The sequence below is a fragment of the Ursus maritimus genome, unplaced genomic scaffold (assembly GCF_017311325.1).
Source record: "Ursus maritimus isolate PB19 unplaced genomic scaffold, ASM1731132v1 scaffold_5, whole genome shotgun sequence".
Lineage (NCBI taxonomy): Eukaryota > Metazoa > Chordata > Mammalia > Carnivora > Ursidae > Ursus > Ursus maritimus.
Genome location: NW_024426663.1, coordinates 75450420 through 75470298, shown reverse-complemented (window position 1 = coordinate 75470298; position 19879 = coordinate 75450420). Strand labels below are relative to the sequence as shown.

The 19879-nt window shown below is 43.6% G+C and overlaps 1 protein-coding gene across 1 annotated transcript in view; it reads left to right on the top strand.

Annotated features, from left to right (window-relative positions):
* Positions 1–19879, top strand: part of KCNN2 (potassium calcium-activated channel subfamily N member 2) — a 141664-nt gene that overhangs the window by 118892 nt on the left and 2893 nt on the right. The window contains exons 5-7 of the mRNA XM_040622570.1: positions 910–1020; positions 13358–13485; positions 19653–19722. Coding sequence (XP_040478504.1) covers positions 910–1020; positions 13358–13485; positions 19653–19722 — 309 coding nt within the window. The remainder of the gene's footprint in view (positions 1–909; positions 1021–13357; positions 13486–19652; positions 19723–19879) is intronic.

Below are 19879 nucleotides of genomic sequence, written 5' to 3'. Positions count from 1 at the left end.
GATTTGCCTTTCACAGGCCTGTTGGTAGGTCCTCAGGTGCCCCCTTTGCTCCCAGGAGGTTGGCTGTGCCCAGGATCCATGAGTAACTGCAGGAGCATGACCTTGCCTAGGCCCTCCCGGGGGGTACCCCGGCCCCGTATATCATCGCTGACCTTACAACCCAGAAGACCCCACACCACGTGCACGGGATCACGGGGCAGCCGGACTGTCATCCCTGGGTACCCTCCGTGTCTCAGGTCTCTTCCTAGGAGATCGGCACTGTGGCCTCTAATGTGAAAAAGACCCCTGCTGATGTTTTTCAGAGAAAAGGGAGCCCACGCCTTCCTTAGTACTGTTAAATGTCTGGAATAGGACAGTTATCCCTTACCTTCAACACTAGGTTGCTCTGTTGTCCGGGTTCACATCACGGAGATCTTCCCGTGGTCTGGAGGTTTTGTGTATGCGGAGATAATGCATCTCTTTCCACTCCTGGTACGCCACGGTCAGTTGGCTTGAAGACCTCTGGTCTCAGCTTGAGAGAAGATTATGCAATGTTATTTTTTATGGACTAATGGTTATTTCTACTTCATGCATTTATGCTAATTTACTCAGCTATTATCGGTTCCTATTATACTTCCAGGTATATAACTGATTGTTCTGTTTTTTAAGAAATCTCTCAAATTTCTGCAAGTTGCTACTTTACCATCGATATCATGCTTTAGAGCTTGTAATACATGAACCAAGTTTTCAAATCCCCACTTGCAGGCGTGCTGCTTGAGCTCGTGGGCCAGGTAAGAGGTATTAAAGTCACCAAATGCTACGGTTTCTTATCTCTGGATATTTACGTACTTGATGAACAAGAGGTTTCGTTCATGTGGCTGAGACCAAAAGTAATGACTCGTTGGGGTTCTCTTCTCTTTTGGTTTTCAGGGTGCTGGTTGCACAGCCCTGGTGGTCGCTGTAGTGGCAAGAAAGCTAGAACTTACCAAAGCAGAAAAACACGTGCACAACTTCATGATGGATACTCAGCTGACCAAAAGAGTGAGTCATCACCCTTGTGTCTTCAAAGGGAACATTGTGTGTTTCTCCACATTGGGCAGGACGAGTTCTGTCTTGACCTCTGAAGCTAAAATGACATCAAGGCCACCTTAGAATTGCTGCCACTTTTTTTTTTTTTCTTCACATGTTGAGAACAGACTCGTTCTAACTTTAGGTCAGATAGGAAATAATTGGACGACCTTGGTATTTACTCATGGATCAAAACAGACCACGTCAGTCTAAATACATAGGCACACTTAACATTTACGTCTGCAGGATCCAAGAAGGGACCAGTATTTGATCGAATAGGAAAGAACACACTGTAATCTAGAAATTTTGTGGGGAAGGGATTCAACAATGTCCTACTGAGCTTCTGTGAGCCAGTCACTGTTCTAAAGACTGGGGTTGCAACGACAGTGAGATAACTTTGAGGACCCCAAGGTAGGAGCAGAGCTATGCCCTTTCTGTGACGTAAAGGCTGGCCAGGACATGAATAATAACATCCCGATGAGAAACTACAGTACAAAACAGTAATCACAGTGCTTACGGAGCACTCACCCTGAGCGAAGCGGGGTTCCAAGCATGTCACGTATGTAAACTAGTTTCATTCTCAGACAACTTTATGAGGGAAGGGCTAGTATTAGGCCCGTTTTACAAATGTGGAGGCCAGGACACCGGGAGGTTCGGTCACTTGCTCTAAGTCATTCTGTCAAAGAGGGAAAAGATTGTTAGCCCACTCCCACTAAATTTTTAGCCTCCCCGCATCGTTACTTGAGAAACCAAAAGACAAGGTCAGATATAAAACTAAAAATTATTTCATAGCAGTGTCGTCTTGCTCCATAACTCAGAGCAGAATCCAATCAGGTCTGTCATCGAAGTAACAAAATATGTGGTCGGTTGGCAACTTTACCCAGAAAGGAATCCATGGAGAGTTCAAATAGAGTTGCAGTTTTCAGTGTTTGTTTTTATTCACTTTTGATTTTGGTCGTATGCATAAAAGTTGGCTTAGCTCATTAGGTCAACACTTCCTAATAGATCAGTCCCTTTGCTGCACATGTGTATGCATATGGGTAGTATTTACCAAATGGAAACGTGGATTCCACTTGCCTTGCTCATTTCTAAGTCTTACTGTCTGATGTTATTGGGAGACTTCGTTGCGGTTGGAAGGTCCACAGGTATTCTTGATGACCGAAGCCTCGATTGCAGACGCCATCCTCTTGGCCGGGACGTGCCCCTGTAGGATGTCTTCTAGCCTCCAGTTTTCTCTCACTCTCCAAACTCATGAACGTTCGTGAATGTTACAGAAAAGCACAAGGAGAGGCCTAAGTGCAGAGCCGAATGGGCGGCTGGGATTCTTGGCGCTTTCAAAAAATATGCTAGGAAATAAATGAAAATACATGCCTATTAGACTATTTGTCCACATACGATCCAAAGTTGGAGCAGATATTTTCTGGATCTCAGCATGGGCTTGTTTGGATGGGTTCCTTCCTGTAGGGTTCATATCTAAGAGTCAATGTTGGGCGATGCCAAAGAGCTCTTCCCATAGAGCCCCTTGTCTAACCCAAGTGATTTTATTGTGAAGGTCGTGCACTATAAATTTCACAAGAACGAATGCCGCACGGAGGTGGGAAATGACATTAAAACACCGTAGTAGCCCATACACATCTTTTCAGCAGCAACAAAAGGTGGGACAGGATCACAAATAAGAAAACCCCAGTTAGCGTGTTGAGCCGGAGGGCCCTGGGGTTCGTGAGCAGGTACTTAGTTTTAACTTAAGAAGGAAACACGTCATTTCTTCTGATTGGCTTGGGGCTATTGCTATTTCATATGCTACTTACTGAAGGGACGGATGTTAAAATCCACAGTAGAACACCCCTGATGAAGAGATCTGTGATAGTCGTACGGGTCTCGTAGGATCATTTGGGAGACCTTCCAGCTTGGCTGCATCGTGGAGTTAGTTGAGCTCAGGGTCACTCGATCTCAGCACGCTTGACCTTTGAGACTGGAGAGTTCTCTGTTCTGCAGCATCCTTGGTAGACCCGTGACAACCAAAAAAATGCCTCTAGACGTTGTCAGATGTTCCCCCCCCCCGCCAGGGGACAGAATTGCCCATGGTGAGAACTGCTGCTCTAGTGTGTGATTCCCCAGGGATTTGGAAACTGGGCCAATCCTCACAGCAGATATTCTTTGTGCCCAATTTATCATCTTCCTGGGAATAACACATATTTAACAAAAGTGTCCAGCGTACCTGTTATAGTTGGGGTTCTGTATTAACTGCCGAGAATGTAGAACTGAAATATCATAGCCCAGGACTGTGCCTTCCGCAAATCAGATAAAAGATCCTTCCCCCCCCCCCTCAGCTTGGCAGAAAAATGCACTTGTGTTCTTGTTTCCTTTGCTCGTGAGCCCCCCCCCCCCAAAGCCCAGTCGGGCCCCCGTTGGGGGACTGTGGATCTAGAGGACTTCCTTTGGTTTTTATGAGTGGGTCTCATTTCCCCAAATGGACCACGTGTTCTGATCTTACAGCTTTTCTAGATTCTGGTATACTTTCCTTGAGCTAGACTCGTAATGCACCATTATCTATAGGGAGTTTTTTTTTTTTTTACAGAAAGCTTTTTCAGTAAGAAGTACTCGCCTAATTTCAAAGTTCACATTCTCCACAATGCTTTATTAATTCTATTATCTCATTACTACTACTTACAAGGTTAGCTGCTTTGCAGGATTACTTGGGACAGAGGTCTCTTACAGGCTGAAGAAAGGCATTCCAGCAGGCTTGCTGGCAGCTTGAATTTCATAGGCAAAATGTCACTAAGTACAGGTGCAAATGTTAAAATGGCAGCAGAATCAAACATAAATTTCTCAGGATACCCATTTCATTAGTAGAGTCAATACAATATGTGAAAATAATCGCCCTTTTATAGTCCTCTTCAACTTAGTGAGTACCATTTACTTGGAACTTGACTGCATTTGGTTATTTATGGGACTTCTAAATGGGCCCACTGATGAGCTTTTTACATAAAATACTGGAAGATGATGGCATAATAGGATCTGGAGCTCCCTTCTTCCTATGGATACACGACTACAGCTAATGTAATTGGCTCCGAAAATTACCTGAAGACTAGCGGGGCGGCTCTTCACGGGGGACACCTCTGGAGTACCTGATCCTGGTGACCAGGGTGGACTACGACACTTACTTTCTACGTAAGACCGATAGTTCCAGGAGACATAGCTGGTCTACCTAATACATCGTAACGAGCAAAGAGAGACAAAACGAGGACACAGGAGCACGTTCCAAAAGAAAGAAAAAAGCAAAACCTCAGAAAGACAACGGAACAAAATGGAGGTGAGTTCAAAGGGCTAGTCCTGAAGATGCTCACCAGACTCGGGATGAACTCAGAACCTCAGCAGAGACAGAAAATATAAAGAACCCGTCAGAGCTGAAGACGACAACGTCAAGAGAAAAACGCACTAGAGGGAATCGACAACAGAGCAAAGGACGCAGGAAACGGATGGAAGACAGAGTAACTCACATGATAGGGGTCCCAGAAGCGAGAGAGAAAGGGGCAGAATACTTCCCAAAGAAAGAATAGCTGAAAACTGCTCTGACCTGGGGGAAAGAAACAAACAGACATCCAGGTCCAAGAAGCACAGAGGGAGGGGCACATGGTGTCTAAGTGTCTGACACTTGATGTTGGCTCAGGTCACGATCTCGGGGTTGTGACTTCGAGCCCCACGTTAGGCTCCAAGCTCTCTGTGGAGCCTCCTTAAGATTCCCTCTGCTTCCCCCCACTCCCACTCTCAATAAATTAAGGAAGTAGCAAGAAAACAAAAAGCAACTAGTTAGGTACAGGGGAAACCCCATAAAGCCGTCAGCTGAATTTTTAGCAGCGTTTGCAGGCAAGAAGGGAGTGTCATGATATATTCAAACTGCTGAAAGGAAGAAAACCTATACCAATAATATTCTACCCAGGTAAGTTATCATTGAGAATTGAAAGAGACATAAAGGAGGTCACTGCCACTAAACCATCCTTACAAGAAACGTCAATGGGACTTCTTTAGGAAAGAAAGGCCTTAACTGGAGGAAAATTGTCACTAGTAAAATTAAATATGTGGTAAAGGTAGTAGTTAAAGACAAAACAGTAAGATCAGCTACATCTTAAGGGATACAGGAAAAGATGGTGTTATACACATAAAACACGAGTGGCAGAATAGAAAGGTAGTGCTTTTATCTATTTGAAGGAAAAAGAGAGTCTGAAGCAGGCTCCACCCCCAGTGCAGAGGGGCTTGATCTCATGACCCTGAGATCATGACCTGAGCCAAAATCAAGAGTCGGATGCTTAACCCACTGAGCCACCCAAGCGCCCCTCGTAAGGTAGTGCTTTTCGAATGCCTTTGAACTTAAGTGACCATTAACTTAATAGAGACCGTTATACACTTTGGGTATTGTATATGCACATTTAACCACAAGCCAAAAGCCTGTAATAGGTACACACAGAATAAAAAGAATCCTAACATAAAGCTACCAAAAGCTAACAGAGCAAGAAAACAACAACAGAACTACAGAAACTACCAGAAAACAACAAAATGGCAGTAAGTACATACCTATCAACAATTACTTTAAACGTAAGTGGACCAAATGATCCAATCAAAAGATACAACGTGACTAAATGCGTAGAAAAACGGGACCCATCTATGTGCTGCCTACAAGAGACTCGCTTTAGACGTAGGGACACATACCGACTGAAAGTGCAGGGATGGGAAAAGCCTGGGGTCGCAATGCTTAAATCAGACGAAATAGACTTCCTTAAACCAAGAGACGAAGAAGGGAATTACGTCATGATCAGGGGATCAGTCCAACAAAAGGATCTAATAATTGTATACCCAACATGTGAGCACCTAAACACATATTAATAGACATAAAGGGATTAAGTTGGCAGTAATACAATAATAGTAGGAGACTTCAACAGCCCACTTCCATCAATGGATAGATAATCCAGACAGAATTAACCAGGAAACAGCAGCTTTGAACACACATTAGACCGGTGGACCTACAGGATATATAAAGAACATTCCATCCCAAAACAAACAGCAGACTACCTATTATTTTCAAGTACACCTGGGACATTCTCCAGAACAGATCACATATCAGGCCAAAGAACAAGTCTCAATAAGTTTAAGAAGACTGAAATCATATCAAGCATCTTTTCCAACCACAATGCTCTGAAACTAGACAACAATTACAAGCAAAAACTGGAAGAAAAAAGAAGGAGGCTATGCAACATGCTACCAAATAACCAATGGGTCTATAAAGAAATCAAAGAGCAAATTTAAAAAATACCTAGAGACAGCTGAAAATGAAAACAAAGTCTTCGAGAGGCAGCGAAAGTAGTTCTTAGAAGGAAATGTATAGCAATACACGCCTGCCTCAAGAAACAAGAAAAGCCACAAATAATCTAACCTTACATTTAAAGGAACTAGAAAAAAAGAACAAATAATGCCCAAAGTTAGTAGAGGGACAGAAATACTAAAAATCAGAGCCAAAATAAATGGAGACTAAAAAACAACAGAAAGGATCAATGACCGTACGAGCTGGCTCATTGAAAAGGTAAAGAAAATTGATAAATTCCTAGAAACATACACTCTCCCAAGACTGAATCAGAAAGTAGGAAACCTGAACATGCCAATTACTAGTAATAAAACTGAACCCATAATAGTAATAAACTCCCAACAAATGTCTAAGACCAAATGCCTTCACGGGTGAATTCTACCAAACATTAAGAGAATGTTACTTTACCCTTTTCATACTATTCCAAAAAGAACAGGAAGGAATGCTCCCAGATTCATTCCACAAGGTCATCACTACCCTGATTCCCAAACCAAACGAAGACACTATGAACCAATATTCCTGATGAACATAGGTATAAAAATCCTCAGCATGGGGCGCCTGGGTGGCTCAGTCATTAAGTGTCTGCCTTCGGCTCAGGGCATGGTTCCAGTGTTCTGGGATCGAGCCCCATGTCAGGCTCTTCCGCTGGGAGCCTGCTTCTTCCTCTCCCACTCCCCCTGCTTGTGTTCCCTCTCTCGCTGTCTCTCTCTGTCAAATAAATAAAAAAAAAAAATCCTCAGCAAACTATGAGTCAGCCACATTCAACAATACATTAAAAGGATCATCCACCAACAAAATAAAAAGGCAATCTGTTACTGAATAGGAGAATATATTTGCCAAGGATATACCAATAGGAGTTAATATTCAAAATATATAAAGAACTAACATAACTCCATATCAAAAAAAAAAAAAAACCAAATAATCTATTTAAAAAATGGTTAGAGGGCCTGAACAGAAATTTTCCAAAGACACACAGAAGGCCAACAGGCACGTGAAAAGATGTTCAGTATCACTCAGCATCGGGGAAAATCCAAATCAAAATGGTTAGTATCAAAAAGACAAGATATAACAAGTGTTGACGGAGATGTAGAAATAAGGTAACCCTCATGAACTGTTGGTGGGAATGTAAATTGGTACAGCCGCTATGGAAATGACATAGGGGTGCCTAAAAAAATTAAAACTAGAAATACTCTACGATCTAGCTCTTTCACTTCTGGGCATTGAAAACAGAACACTAGTTAGAAAAGATATATGTACCTCTCTGTTTATTGCATTATTTAAAATAGCTAAGATATGTAAGTTTCAATCACCAGATGAATGGATACAGAAGATATGAGACATATATACCATGGAATAGTCCTCAGCTACAAAAAGGATGAAATGTTGCAGTTTGCGACAACATGGACGGAGCAAGAGAGTATCATACAATGTGACATAAGTCAGACGAACACAAGGTACCATATGATTTCATTCATAGGTGGAAGTTAAGAAACACATGAATAAACAAATTTAAAAAGAGACACAGACCAAAAACTAAAACAAAACAAAATCAGGCTTTTAAATACCCAGAACCAACTGATACTTGCCAGACGAAAGTGGGGTTTGGCGATGGGCAAGATAGTTGAAGGGGATTAAGACGTACAAACTTCCAGTTAGAAAATGAATAAGTCAAGTGGAGCGTCGGGAATATAGTCAATATTCTTGTGACCACTTTGCACGATGGCACGCAGACAGTAAGTGCGCTAATGCTGAGCATTGTGTAACATGGACAATTGTCAAGTCACCATGTAGTCCACACCCAACTAATGCAACACTGTCAACTAGAATTTCAAGAGTTCAAAAGTCTGAATGATCAGCAATGATTTCTGGGACATAGCCGAGAGCAAACAGGGACCTGAAACCCATACACAGTTAGTTACCAAGAAGAATGTTCAAGATACAAGTTCAAGGGTGCTCTTTATGGCTAGAGAAAACTACAACTATCCCCAGAAATACCGCCCAGAAGAAATCTTTTTTTTTTTTCCCTGAAGGTCAACAGGCGTGATGATTATAGACATTCTGCAATCTGACCAGGCTTGTTGTAAAGCAGCAGCAGTATGAATGTTAAACAAACGATTCTTCCTTCCAGGAAGAAATGTAACTTTCCAAGCCTCCCATTGTGTCTCTTAACTGCACTGAACAATTTCCAGGAAGAATTATTCACCGTGCCCAACTTTCCAGAGGAACAATTTCATATAGAAGTCGTGTCTCTGTTTGACAACCGTAGCCACGTAAAATACTATGTTTGAAAGCAGACCACACTATTCGTTGAGCAGTACGTATTAGGGGAGACTGTTGCATGTTAATTCCAAAAGTGTACACGCCACGCTACAATTCAAAAATGGCCAAGGAGGTACACAGACCCAGAATAGTCTAATGATGTCAAAATGAAAGCACTAATAGCAATAACGTGTCACAGGGCTTGGGAAGACAGGACCTGCTCTTTTCGTAGACTTGCAGCTTATCGCGGGACAGACACAGCGCCTTTACCAAGCTCTGTCTTTTGGAAATATTATTACTCTTCATATATATATATCTGAACCAAGAAGAAATCCTGGAGTTTAGCCCTCTGCATACTTCCATTTGGGAAGGCAACTTGAAAACAAGCAATTCTGGGAGCCCCGACATAATTTTTTAAAGTAGCTAGAATGTGCCGCAAAAGATAATTATACATATTAATGTCCACTGTGGGTGTTTCCGATCCTGTTAAGAATTCTCAATAAGATCCATAATAAGAACACCATTATGCAGTTATGTAATTTTGTTTCCTGCGTGCCTCTTAGCAAGTGAACAGAAATTCTGGAGGATTTAGTCTACGGAGCTTTCACATTGTGCTTGGTGACATAAGCCCAGTGGGTGAAAACACAGAACGAAGGATCACTTGGCCTTACCCTGTTCCAAAGCTCCAGCGTTCACCCAGCCCCACGTAGCTGCTCCGAAGGGGGCCCGGGTAGCCTGTGGTGTTGGTGTTCCGGCTTGGAAGCCTTGTCTGTGTTGGTCCCAGGATCCCGGACGCATCTCCCACAGCACACGAGGCAACATTTCACCCATTTTACTGTCGTTAGGAGAACGAGGGGCAGGAAACTCTCGCTCTTCAGGCAGAGGTGACGTCCCTTCCTCTGACATTCGGGAAGAGTGGGAAGCATGACCATCTCCCTCCTCTGAAGGGAGCGGCAAGAGGAAAAAGGACAAAGAAACAGAGATTTCTTCTTTAAGAATCAGAGTAGTCAAAAGCACGGGAAGACGATCAAGAAAGCACCCTTGAAGACAGGGCTCTAATAACCTGTCTCTATCTAGGTTTGAGCGAAGCCAAGTTTCAATTACAAGTCCATCAGCTTTAAGGGCTTTTGTGGTTTATCAAGTATTGTTACACTTAGAGATATTGTTTACCTTACTACCTATGGCTTTAATTTTTTTTTTTTTTTTTATCATTACCTGTAAGTCAGCAGCAGAACAGTTCATATCCTTTCTACCTACCTGTGAAGTTGACACAGGGCATCGGGGTAAGTGCTATGACCTGCAGTAGTATTGTCGCTTGTAGGGCCTTTGTTTTCTCAAAATACCAGATTATCAATATACCTGTCAAACTGTTTCTGATAAAAGATTTTAATCGGAGTTGAGCATGAGTCAGGCCGAGCAGATGTTCATGTTCTCCTTTTTTCTCTCCTTATTTTTTGATGTACAGGAAAGAAGTTCTATTTCACCGTGGCCTTGGCCCATAAATTGGCACTAGAATTATTACAGCTACTGATTTCGGGGGGCCATGTCTGTGATCTCCCCATCACAACTATCATGGTTTTTAACATGCGATAGACACTTAATAAGTCTGTTGAATTAGGAAGTGGACATTAGGGAAGACCTGGTTAGGTCTCTTCTGTAACCTGTACACCCTTCTTATCCAAAGGGTCCCTTGGTTGATAAGTATGTCTCTGTGGTTCATGATTAGAAGTTTTTATGATGCAAAGTATACACTATGGTATCAAATATTTGCACTAGGGAGACACAAAGATTAGTGCCAAGACCCCTGCCTGCTGAGAGTCTGTAAATGCCCCCAAAGGGCCAGAGGGAGCTCCAGGGTTACATTGCGAGATGACCATATGGCAGGGTTCTTCGTTAACAAAAGAAACTTGCCCTCTAAGTCAACTTCCCTTTCACCTAAACCATCACTAATGCACAGACCTACTTCCCTTCTCCAGTTGGCTATCACCGCCCTGTAACAATTCCCTTTGTTCAAACCTGTGGAACACTGAGGTACTTTGTACCCTGTTTTCTCACTGTCCTCCGTCCCTTTCAGCCCTGAGAGGGACTGGAAAAACCCACTTATCCCAGGCACATGTGATCACTAGGGGGAGGATGTTGTCTTGTGGCCGCCATCTTGAAAAATACCACTTAAATGGGATGCCTTCAGAGTTTAATTCTTGTGTTTCAAAACCTATCAGGGAGTTAGAAAGGGGGACGTTTCAACACCAATGTGTCTATCTCACAGCTTTATCCAAAGCAGCCGTAGGGATTTCATTGTCAGATGAGGAATCATTTTCGTTTTTAGCCTGTCAACTACGATGAGCGTTTTGTGCATACAAATCCTGCCACAAAGACCTTGGGGGTGTCAACCTACCCCAGTGATCTCAGAAATTCAGGTTCCCTGCTCCCCTCCAGCCATTCCCCCACCATCCCAAGGAGAACAGAAAATCATTTAAAATACATCGAGGGCAAGCAGCAATTCACCTTTTTAAAGATTTAAGAGCTGGAGGGATTTGGCATTTGCTGTTTATGGGTGGGAATCCAAAGCAAAATCAGCTGTTAGTTCTCTTGCAAACATTCCTATGTTCAACTGCTGTGTTACCGTCCCACCTGTTTTCACCAAGTTTTCTACCTTTCTCCTGTCTTGAGCTGATCAAATCAAGGAGGGGGCATCCATCAGGTTCCCTTTCCAACTTCGAGGCAGCTAAAGCCGTTCAGACAGCTGAGACCTCCCTTGCCTGGCCCTTCTGTTCCCTGGTGGGGAAGGGCCTACGCCAACCCCAGTCGGCGCTGGCCGGTAACTTCCTACCCCTTTCCCCTTAAAAGCAAGGTCCTCAACCCTTGGCCACTTACGCAGCATCCTTACCTCTGCAACAGATGTAAGGATCCGATGGAGGAAAAGCCTTCCCAAAGGCGACTCGCACCCCTGTAGAGAAGAGAACTCTGTTTCTGTAAGAAGGAAGAGCCAAGAACTTAACCGGAACCCCTTTCAGCTTCACTGTGGACACCAGTGTTGTGTCTTGGACCCACTGCGGGTGCTCAACACCTCCTATTTCAATCCTGTTTCCACTACTTTTGGAATGAATGCTCTCCGTACGGAGTCCGATGACTATCCGGAGGAAATGCCTCATAAACCAAAGTTGCTGCTAAAAGCAGCTCCAAGAAGCGAGTCGTTTTTCTTCACGTGGGTTCTAGGCATACAGTTTCACTCAGGAAGACACCTTTACAGCAGCATGCACGGGAGTCTCCGTCAGCTACCACACCTGAGGCTGTCTGGGCTGGAAGTGAAAAAATACACGTACATCCCTGCGATCATAGCTGCACGGTAACGCTAAGACTCTTCCTAGTGGAAAACTAGGGCCCGAAAAGACTTGGGTAATAATTCTACTTTTCTCATGTAGGGAAGAGAAAACTCAAGTCCTGTGAGGTTTAACAAGTCTCCTTGACCTGACTTAGCTCGTCCAAAGTCAAGAACTCAGAACCATTCCTCAAGTCCGGTTCACTGCTCTGTTTTCCCCACCACTTCGCCTTTCTTACAAACTCATCTTCCCCTACCCAGCTCCGCCAGAAACCTCCTTTATCCATCACTCAGAAGAATTCAATGGATCAACGTCTTTTTTTAATTAGTTTCAGAGCTAGAATTTAGTGATTGGTCAGTTGCATACAACACCCAGTGCTCATCACATCAAGAGCCCTCCTTAGTGCCCATCAGCCAGTTACCCCAGCCCCCCAGCCCCCTCCCCTCCGGCAACCCTCAGTTTGTTTCCTAGAGCTAAGGGTCTCTCCTGCTTTGCCTCATGGATCAACTTCTTCGAGTACGTCATTAATCATAAGCCTAAGTGAAACCTCTGCGTCATCAGACCCTGCACTGTGAGCAAGGAAGAGGCTCACCTTGGCTTTGCCTGGGCCTCTATCAGGTTCCAGGCATTGCCGAAGATGCTGATCACGGAGGCAAGTGCTTGAATGTTACGAGGAGGTACTCGCACCTTCCATCAGCTACACGAGGTCTTGGCAGTGCTACTGAAACACTTAAATCCTTTAGGTTTGTCTCATCCATTTGAAATGCAGCGTCTTTAACCAACGAGATCACGACAACCCAGACTGTCGGTTCGTGAAAGCGTGCTAACACGCATACAGTTTGCTAGGTCACCCCGGGCGGGCAGAAGAACAGGGCTGCTTGGACATTCAGCAGTGGATACCTGCCCTTCCTGTCGTTTTGCAGCCAAAAATGCCAAACAAGCTTGCAAGAGACAAGACTCACCTTGGCCTTCTGGCATTTTGCCTTTCTGCAGGGAAACACAGAACATGGGGAAAGCAATGGCAACACAGTGGGTGGGGGAAGCAGCACCTTTTCTTTTTTTTCTTTCCCCCTAGTGTTACTAGACAAGTCACAAGCACCTCTTGATTTCTTAAACTGCTTGAGTGAAAAGGTTCCTGGGGGAGTAGAGGTTAGCCCAGAAAGAGTTGAGTACCTCCCTAATATTCCATTTTAAATGTGGTTCCCAGACAGAAACAGAAAATATTATTTTTTTCTTCTTGAGAAACAGTTACTCAACAGAGCTAGAACTTACCGTGATCATTCAGTTGATGAATGTGACCCCCCCCCCCAGCCACATTGCAAAGGATTCTGCTCTGGAATTTATCAACCGTTGTGTTCGTTTGTTTTCTTAACAGGTGAAAAACGCAGCTGCCAATGTACTCAGGGAAACATGGCTAATTTACAAAAATACAAAGCTAGTAAAAAAGATAGATCACGCAAAAGTAAGAAAACATCAACGAAAATTCTTGCAAGCTATTCACCAGTAAGTACCATTTCTCATTCACTGCCTTCCTGCTTGGGTAGCTCTGGGTCCCAATGCTCACACTCAAGGGAAAAAAACAAAACAGAAAACAAAACGCTGTCATGTCCGCGCCCGGAAGACGTTATTTGGCATTTTAGTAATTCCACAAATGAAATCCTGAGAAGACGGTCAGTTCTTTTTAGGACTAAAAAAAATCATTCCTTATGGGGAGAATCGTCATTTACTGTATTAATGTAAATGTCTTCTCGGGTTCTGTCTTTAGAAACAATATTTTCAGTGGCAGTTGTATTTCTTCGTATAGTTTAATTATTCATCTAGTTTGCTCTAGGACGTTTAGTTTGTATCTACTGCAAAATCTTGACATTTACTATTTTATAACCTATATGGATTTTTTTTTTTTTTTACCACACTGCCAACATGTTTCTATGACAGTAGTATAGACGCTTGATTTAATACTTGCATTTTTAAATTAGTCTTTATTCAGGACTCGGGATTTTCTATATGCTACGTGGTCATTATAGGTTTTATAGTGCCTATAGACCGTATACTCTCCCACCATTATTCTGACTTTATCCAGACCGTCTTTATTCACTTTGTGCAAGTTCTTCACGCCATTTCGTCGTAACGCTATATATAACCATCATAGACTTTTAAAGGACAAATGCTTCTGTAGTGAGTTTCAATAATGACTTGAAAGCACCAGTTCTTTCTCCCCCAGGCTGGCAACATCCTTACCGTAAGTACATTCTCGTGGGCGTCCATCTCGAGGCTGTGTAGCCTTGCTCTTGAGCCCAGGCCATTTCTGTGTGGGGAAGAGCAGATCCGTCACCTGGGTGGGTCAGAAAAGTAGCTTTCCTCACGCAGCCTACCGGGGGGAGTCATGGAAAGGTGGGTCGACACACTAGGTATCCTGATGAGACGGCAAGAGGTGTCGTTCTCGGCGCTGCCTAGCGTGGTAGACCAGAAAGCTCTGAAGCTGGAGTTTCTATGGTACGTCCTCAGGAAGTACCTAGGTAATCGATTACACTGAGAGTCTCTGGGACATCACTCAGCATTCAAGCGCTACCCTTTCACCTCTCCCTCCAACTAGCTATCGCTGAAAACGTGGACAAGGTGTAGAAATTGCTACCTTAATGAGAATAAACGTAAACTAGAGGGAGCCTCTGCACGTACAGTACAGTAGCTGGCCCCTGTGGCTACTCAGAGCGCTTTGCTGCCACCAGCACCAAAGTGACATCGTCTCCCCTTTATCTCGGGGACGTCGCTCTGCGCCCCCAACTATGCTTTTCATCCCGTTGTAAGGAACGGCTAGAACGTTAAGATATTACTCTGTCCAAGTCTGGGAAATCGTCAGAGGGAAACACAGAGGGACACCGGATCAGATCTGGCTCCCAAGCGGAAACTGCCTGCTGGAGATCACAGCTGCCTCTACAACCAAATCCCACCCCTGGGAGCCTCCACATCTTGTGTCCTTAAAGTTTAGATCTAAGAGAGCGAGTCCCCTGAGAGACACTGAGCCCTCACCTCTGAGGAAAAGGCCACCTCCTCAAGGGTCCCCGGGCACCCCTCTCCTGGTAGAGTGGGCATCCCTACACCCCCACAGGTGTACCACAATGTCCATCCAAGAGGTACACACCCTATACTGTGGAGAAATCATTCTTTGTTCTTTTAATGTTTCAGCACGAACCTACGTTGTGCAAGTATATTAAAAAGAAAACTTACCTTTGTGGGTGTGGGCGGGTGTGGTCAGTCTATGGGTCCAGCAACCACACATGCCATTTCCTCCAGGACCATATTTATAACCCTTTCTGTGTGATGTACCTATTAAATAGAAAAGGAAATGTGATTGCCCTTGGGTGCCATTGATGTTTTTATACAACAAAACTATTGCAAAAACTGCTTTGATAGTTTCTGTAACAATTTTGTAGCCACGTGTGAATGGTGGGTATTTATATTTTTATCTGCCTTGTCCCAAAATGCACTCATGCTCCAGTTGTGGGGAGGGGGGCAGCTTAGGGGTGTTCACTGTAAATTTTTTCAACTCTTCAGCACATTTGAAAATTTTTATAGTACGTCAGAAAAAAATATTGGGGGAAGCGAGGTTGAAAAACTGTCCCCAAGCAATGGTTAGATTGCTAGAAGGTGCTAGATTGTTCCTGAGGGTTTCACATGGGTCTTCCAGAATCCTGCTCTGGGATAGAGTAAGAGAGGAAGCCATTCATGATTCTTCTGCTTCTTGCAGACAGACATTTCTCATTCTGTTTCTCGAGTAGCAGCCATGTACTTCTAACATAGATAAGCTTTGAGCGACGGGAATGTTCTGAATTGTTTTATAATTTAGTCTTGGGGTTATTCGATTTCCTTTGAGGTGGGAGGGTGTTTATACTATGTAAAAAAAAAAAAAAAAGTACAACTGAGCATTTAAATGGGCTGGGTTTTGGCTAGATTATTCTAATGGTGCCTAATCTCTCATTTTAAGTGAGTGAGTGAAGTCATGCAGGAAAGCACACAGGGCTCGATTCTTCAGGGCAAGGCTCCCATTGCCCACTATCCAGACAACAGATTTACAAATTCATTGGCTAGAGCTCTGCTGGCCTCTCCCATCCTCTGATTTGTCCTGAGAGCTTTTCCGGAGCTTGATCTGGACTCCCCTCTTCCCAGCGTCTCTCCCTGACACATGGCCTCCCTAGTCTCCGGTAGATGCCTGCTTCTCCAGGCTCCGTCCTCTTTTCAGTAACAGATCTGTCTTTTGGGATCATCACTTAGTGCCAGGAAGCACTCTGTTCCTGTAGACTTTGAGCACTTTTTCTGGTATCAGCATTAACTCTTTTAAAGTGTATCATTCTTCTATCTATCTCAACTACAGACCCGGCAATCAACATGAACTTGTCTCGGAGCCGAGAAATTCAGTACACAGAATTTCTCTGACACTGAGTTTTTGGGCTACCCACCTTTTAGGCTTCTGCACAGCCCCAACTCGGAAGAGATGTGCCCCCTCCAAAAAACACCAGCAACATTACAATCCCGTTGTTGAGACGCTTGTCCCTATGACACTCCTACGAGGCCAAAAGGGGTCTTGTAGTTCACTTGGACATCGTGTATCAAAGAAAGAGGCCACAATGACCTGGTAGAGGTTCTTTCTTCGGAACCTTCGTTCTGGGGAAAGCGCTGTGTTTCGGGTGGGGCAGTCTCTCAGCAGGAAAGGGTGCTAATATAATTGCACAGTGTTGTTCTGTGATCACTGTGCCCAAATCCTGCAGAACCGTACCAGGATCTTCCCGCCAATGAATCGAGCCCCCTGTGCACAACTGAACACCACGCTGTGTTATTGTTTTGTTCCAGAATATTTTACAGTTTCTTTTCTTTTGTTTTGTCTTTTTATTTCAACAAAATGAAAATAGAGCTCGGAAGTAAGTTGTGTGAGCCGCTCCCCTCAACATTTGCAGAATTTTCTACCGGCTGCATGCACCCAAGCGGATCCTTTATTTGTGAATTTCAGTAGTCTGATTGCTGCTATGGAAATGTGATCCAAAATCATGATCTTTTCCTGTGATAAGTGAAGTTCACAAGGAAGAAGTCAACATATGTTCCTTATTCTTCTTTTCAGGGGTCGGGGGGGGAGGGGTGAAGTAAAACACACGCCTGCATGTTACCTTTTATTCTGGTAGCTGCAGCTTTAAGTAGGCTTTTTTCCTGCCGGTTCTATGGTTCAGGCAGTCTCAGGAGCAGCAAGGCAAGATGATTGAAGTTCGAGGAGCTTAGGGGAGTCCAGTCGAATGGGGCTGCTCTATGGCAGCTTTCCGGATTCGTGGAAAAGAAAATGGGCAAAATTCTACTGTCAGAAACATACTATAGGAATTCCAGAGAAGCAAAGTAGGCTTCACTGTTTGGAAGACAGAGTACCCACCTCAGCGAAGGGACCAGCCCTCCGGCCCTTCCGTGGACCGGCCAAGCTCAGGACTCTGCCCGCACGCACCAGTTGCTGGAGGGCTTCTGAGCTGGTTCCCCAAACTCGGCTCATGCACGTGCCGGCTCTCCTTATTTCTTAAATCTGAAAACAAAGCTTGCTGTAAGTCCCTATCACAAAATGGCTAACAGACAAAAAACAAAAACAAAACCAAAAAACCATTCCCAGCAAAGAGAGGTAAAGGCAGCATCAGCCGACCATCGAAACAGTGGCGTTGAATTCTAGCCACGGACTGTTGCTTGCACAAAGCTCTCAGCTGAAATCCTGCTCTTTCTTCAAAAAGGAAAGACTAGCAGGTGTTGGGAGATAAAAACAGGATAGGACCAGCCTGAGACATTTTTCCTGTAATCATCAAGAACTGGAAGAGAATTAAAGAGAACTGTCTCTCCATCTGGTTTGGTATTTAAGGTCTTCTGGGTTGCGTGTCGCTTAGCCCCCTAGAATACCTCTGCTGGTATAAATCCAGCATCTCAGAGCCACTGTCCCAACCTGAGCCAGTTCGTTTCCTCCATTAAGAAACTGAAGGTCAAATTAGGGCCAGGGAGAATGGAGTCCATGTCTGGCCCCTTTGTTCTCTCTAGTACATTTCTGTAGAATGACCCCACACGTGTTTCAAGGTGGTTGGTTTTTTTGTTCTTTGGGGTTTTGGGTTTGTTTTTGCAGGGGAGGGACGGGACTTGTTTTTAAAAGGCAGACATCAGGAACTATAATCCTTGTAACTACTTAGAGAAACCTAGCTCAAAGACGTGTTAGATTTAAATACATATTTGTAAATTTCTTTTACACTTAAACATATTCCGTCTCTAGAATAGCATAGAAAGGACCAATTAACTGAGCTCCAAGCCTTCCAATAGAGAAACACAGTCTCGCAATGACGAGTTACAACCTTAAGCTGTTTCAGATGGTTAAATATCGTGTTATAGGCAGGTGTCAGTTAAACCCATACTGGCAGAAGGAACTCTATCTTGACTGTCAGGCAGATTTGGGGACATATTGGATATCGTAGTTTCAAAACAAAATCACTGCACATCACGAACATTTGGTGCAAAAATCTCCCTGGCAGTAAAATCTTGCCCTGTGAATTTTTTATCCCTCTTTTGTAATTACCTTTCATTGAAATTGGGAAATTAGCAAAATGACTCTCTCCAACGTCAACACTATACTTTGCAAACAACATGTCATCAAGGCAATAAGGTTAGCATGGACTTTTTTTTTTTTTTTTAACTAAGTAACTGAGAGAGACTCGCTCCTCTCCTGGAGCATGGCTTTGAATCGTTGGCTTAAAGAACAAGAAACCACTTTTCTCTTGTTGGAAAATCTTAATTTCTTGGTATGGAGTAAGCAACGAATATTTTTTGAGCTATTATAGTAAATAAGGAATAGTAAGAGTTGTCATTCAGAAAGATTTAAAAAAAAAACCACTGGTCTTTTGACTGTCAATCAGATATACGCAATGATATTTCAAAGTATCTAAAAGTAACTTTACGAGTAGCGGTCCCATCTGTCAGACATTTTAATTGTCCGCTGACTTTTATCTACAATAAAAAATTAAGGGAAATTCTCCCAAGGAAATGGTCTGGCTTCCCTTCAAATTCAAGGCAGCGAAGATAAAAGTCAAGCGAAACACAATGAAGAATAAGGGAATTATATGATATACGTTATCTTGCTGCTGGTTGAATAAAAGCTTTGTTTTTGCTAATAAGAATCTCACTTATCACTGTGTTTCATCAGGTTCAAATACCTAACCCAATCCATCTCCAACTGAACAGGGCTACGCCCCGTATCCACTCATGTAGGCATAGGAAGGTGCCCACTGCTCCAACATCGATGAAATTCCGTCGCTTTGCCTATTTCTTCCTATGTCTATTTGAAACGATACTGGGATTTTAAGGAATGTTTTGGCTTTTCTCATATGGTTAAATCCTTATGAGCCTTTCTCCGTTCAACTTTTAACTCCCTGGTAAATAGCTGTCCTAAGGACACCCTCATCTCTCTCTCTCTCTCTCTTTCTTTTTTGCGGTGTTGGGGAAGCATGCTTCTCATTGTACCAGATACATAACCAGTTTGGACTTGACCCCAACTATTCAAGGCATTATCCATGCAGTTCTTTGCTCTTGTCGATTTTATGCATGCTCTTTGGAAGGCCTATGAGAGCAGGAGGAAGGAAGGAGCCCTTCTGACTGCAGATTCTGTCTTTTAGATTAAGAAGTGTAAAGATGGAGCAGAGGAAACTGAATGACCAAGCCAATACCTTGGTGGACCTGGCAAAGGTAAGCTTGGGGTCTCAGCCCTCGTGGTGAGGTGCGTTGGAATGAAGCTCTACACAGTAACTGATTGTGCTTTGGGAGGACACCCCAAACGTGTTTAACGCATCCTAAACTTGATGACCCAACGTAACAGAATTTTCCTAAAACTCCTCCTTCATGT